Below are 1,563 nucleotides of genomic sequence, written 5' to 3' on the forward strand. Positions count from 1 at the left end.
GGGGCCCCCGAGCCTCCTCCTTGGCACCCAGCTCTTTCCCTGAGACCCCCAGATATTTTCATATCCAGCCTCCAAACCGGCCAGGCACAGCATAGTGGCTCCAGCATTTATTCTGCTTGGTTTGTAGGGGGGCCACTGAGTGTGCAATTGGAAGTTTGGCAGTGGGTCTCTGGCAATGTAGGGTCTGGATTACAGACCTTCACAGATGGTGTTGTTTGGGCCGTTAGGAGACCCGGGGATCGGCTTCCAGCCCGGGCGGCAGCGGCACTCATAGTTACCTACTTTGTTGAGACAGTGGGTGGAGTTGTGGCAAGGGTTTTGTCCAGAGGTGCATTCATTCACGTCTGAGGACAAAGCCAGAGGGTCAAGCCCTGCCCCTGACCGGCTCAGGTCTCCCCTCCCTGCACTGCACCTATAGTTCCCTAGGCCAATGGCCTTATTAAATGGGCTGCCACTTGGTGGCCTTCAACTTCACCAGCAGGGAACTTCGTATCGTTTATAGGAAGAGAAACTATGAGGGAAGCTGAGTCGCAGGGTCTGTACTTCCTGACCAAGCACTCTCGCCTGCGCCCTTCCTACGCATGGCTGTGGTTCCCCTTCTCAGAACTAGAAGTGATGCCTTTTTCCACTTGAATGTGACAGATGAGGAAGGGATGAGGTCTGGGGGCTCCACAAAGAATTCCAGACCCAGAGGGCCCACCACCTCCCTGTCCTATGTCAGGACCTTCCTGGGAAGGGACTCCTTAGGCAGGGTAGGCCGTTGACCTTGTGGCAAACTGGGTCTTCTACCTTCTCCTCGGCTCTAGCCTCACAGTGCTCCCTGGGGCCTCTAACCGTGCACAGCTTCAAGTCCTCTGCTTTGAGCACAAAGCCAGGTGGGCACTGGCAGATGTAGCTGCCTGGAGGGTTGAAGCAGATGCCATGGCTTTTACAGATTCTGGGGCTCTACTGACATTGTCTTCATGCAGCTGGGAGCAGCCCAGGTCCTCCCCAACTGCTCTCCTGGCTGGAGAGAAGGCATCCCAGTCTCCTGTGTCCTAGGATTCGAAGGAAAATCCTGGGAACTGGCTATAGGGCAAAGGTTATGTTCCAGAGCCGGACTCCATCTTGGTTCTTAGTGGCATTTTTTGGGAAGATTCCCCCAGGTGGCTGTTTGCTGGCCAAGTTCTCCTGGGAATCCTTAGAAAGGATTCAGTGGCCTTTGCAAGGCAGCTCTCTTCTATCCACACTGAGAGCCCAGCTCCAGGGGGATGGCCTGAACTGGACCCTGAGCCAGGCCCCCTGGGATGAGGTCTAAGAGCTCTGTTGATCTCTACCTGCAGGGAGGCCAGAAGGGACAGGGCTGGAACCAGGATCCCAGGCTCTTTTCTTTTATAGAAGCTTAGGTCAGTTGTCCCTCCGCAGACTCTCCTTGATCCTTGGCCCTGGCTCAGCTTTTTTTTCTTTTCTTTCTTTCTTTCTTTTTTTTTTTGAGACAACCGTCTCGATATGTTGCTCTCGGTAGAGTGCCATGGCGTCACAGCTCACAGCAACCTCAAACTCATGGGCTTAAGTGACTCTCTT

At 54.3% G+C, this 1,563-nt stretch overlaps 1 protein-coding gene across 1 annotated transcript in view; it reads right to left on the reverse strand.

Annotated features, from left to right (window-relative positions):
* Nucleotides 1-1,563, reverse strand: part of LOC100964446 (adhesion G protein-coupled receptor E2-like) — a 61,451-nt gene that overhangs the window by 9,970 nt on the left and 49,918 nt on the right. Inside the window, 2 exon segments of the mRNA XM_012813982.2 lie at nucleotides 198-344; nucleotides 828-968. Of these exon segments, the coding sequence (XP_012669436.1) occupies nucleotides 198-344; nucleotides 828-968 (288 nt within the window).

This window comes from Otolemur garnettii, unplaced genomic scaffold (assembly GCF_000181295.1).
Source record: "Otolemur garnettii isolate 467f Iridium unplaced genomic scaffold, OtoGar3 scaffold00415, whole genome shotgun sequence".
In the NCBI taxonomy this organism is placed as follows: Eukaryota; Metazoa; Chordata; class Mammalia; order Primates; family Galagidae; genus Otolemur; species Otolemur garnettii.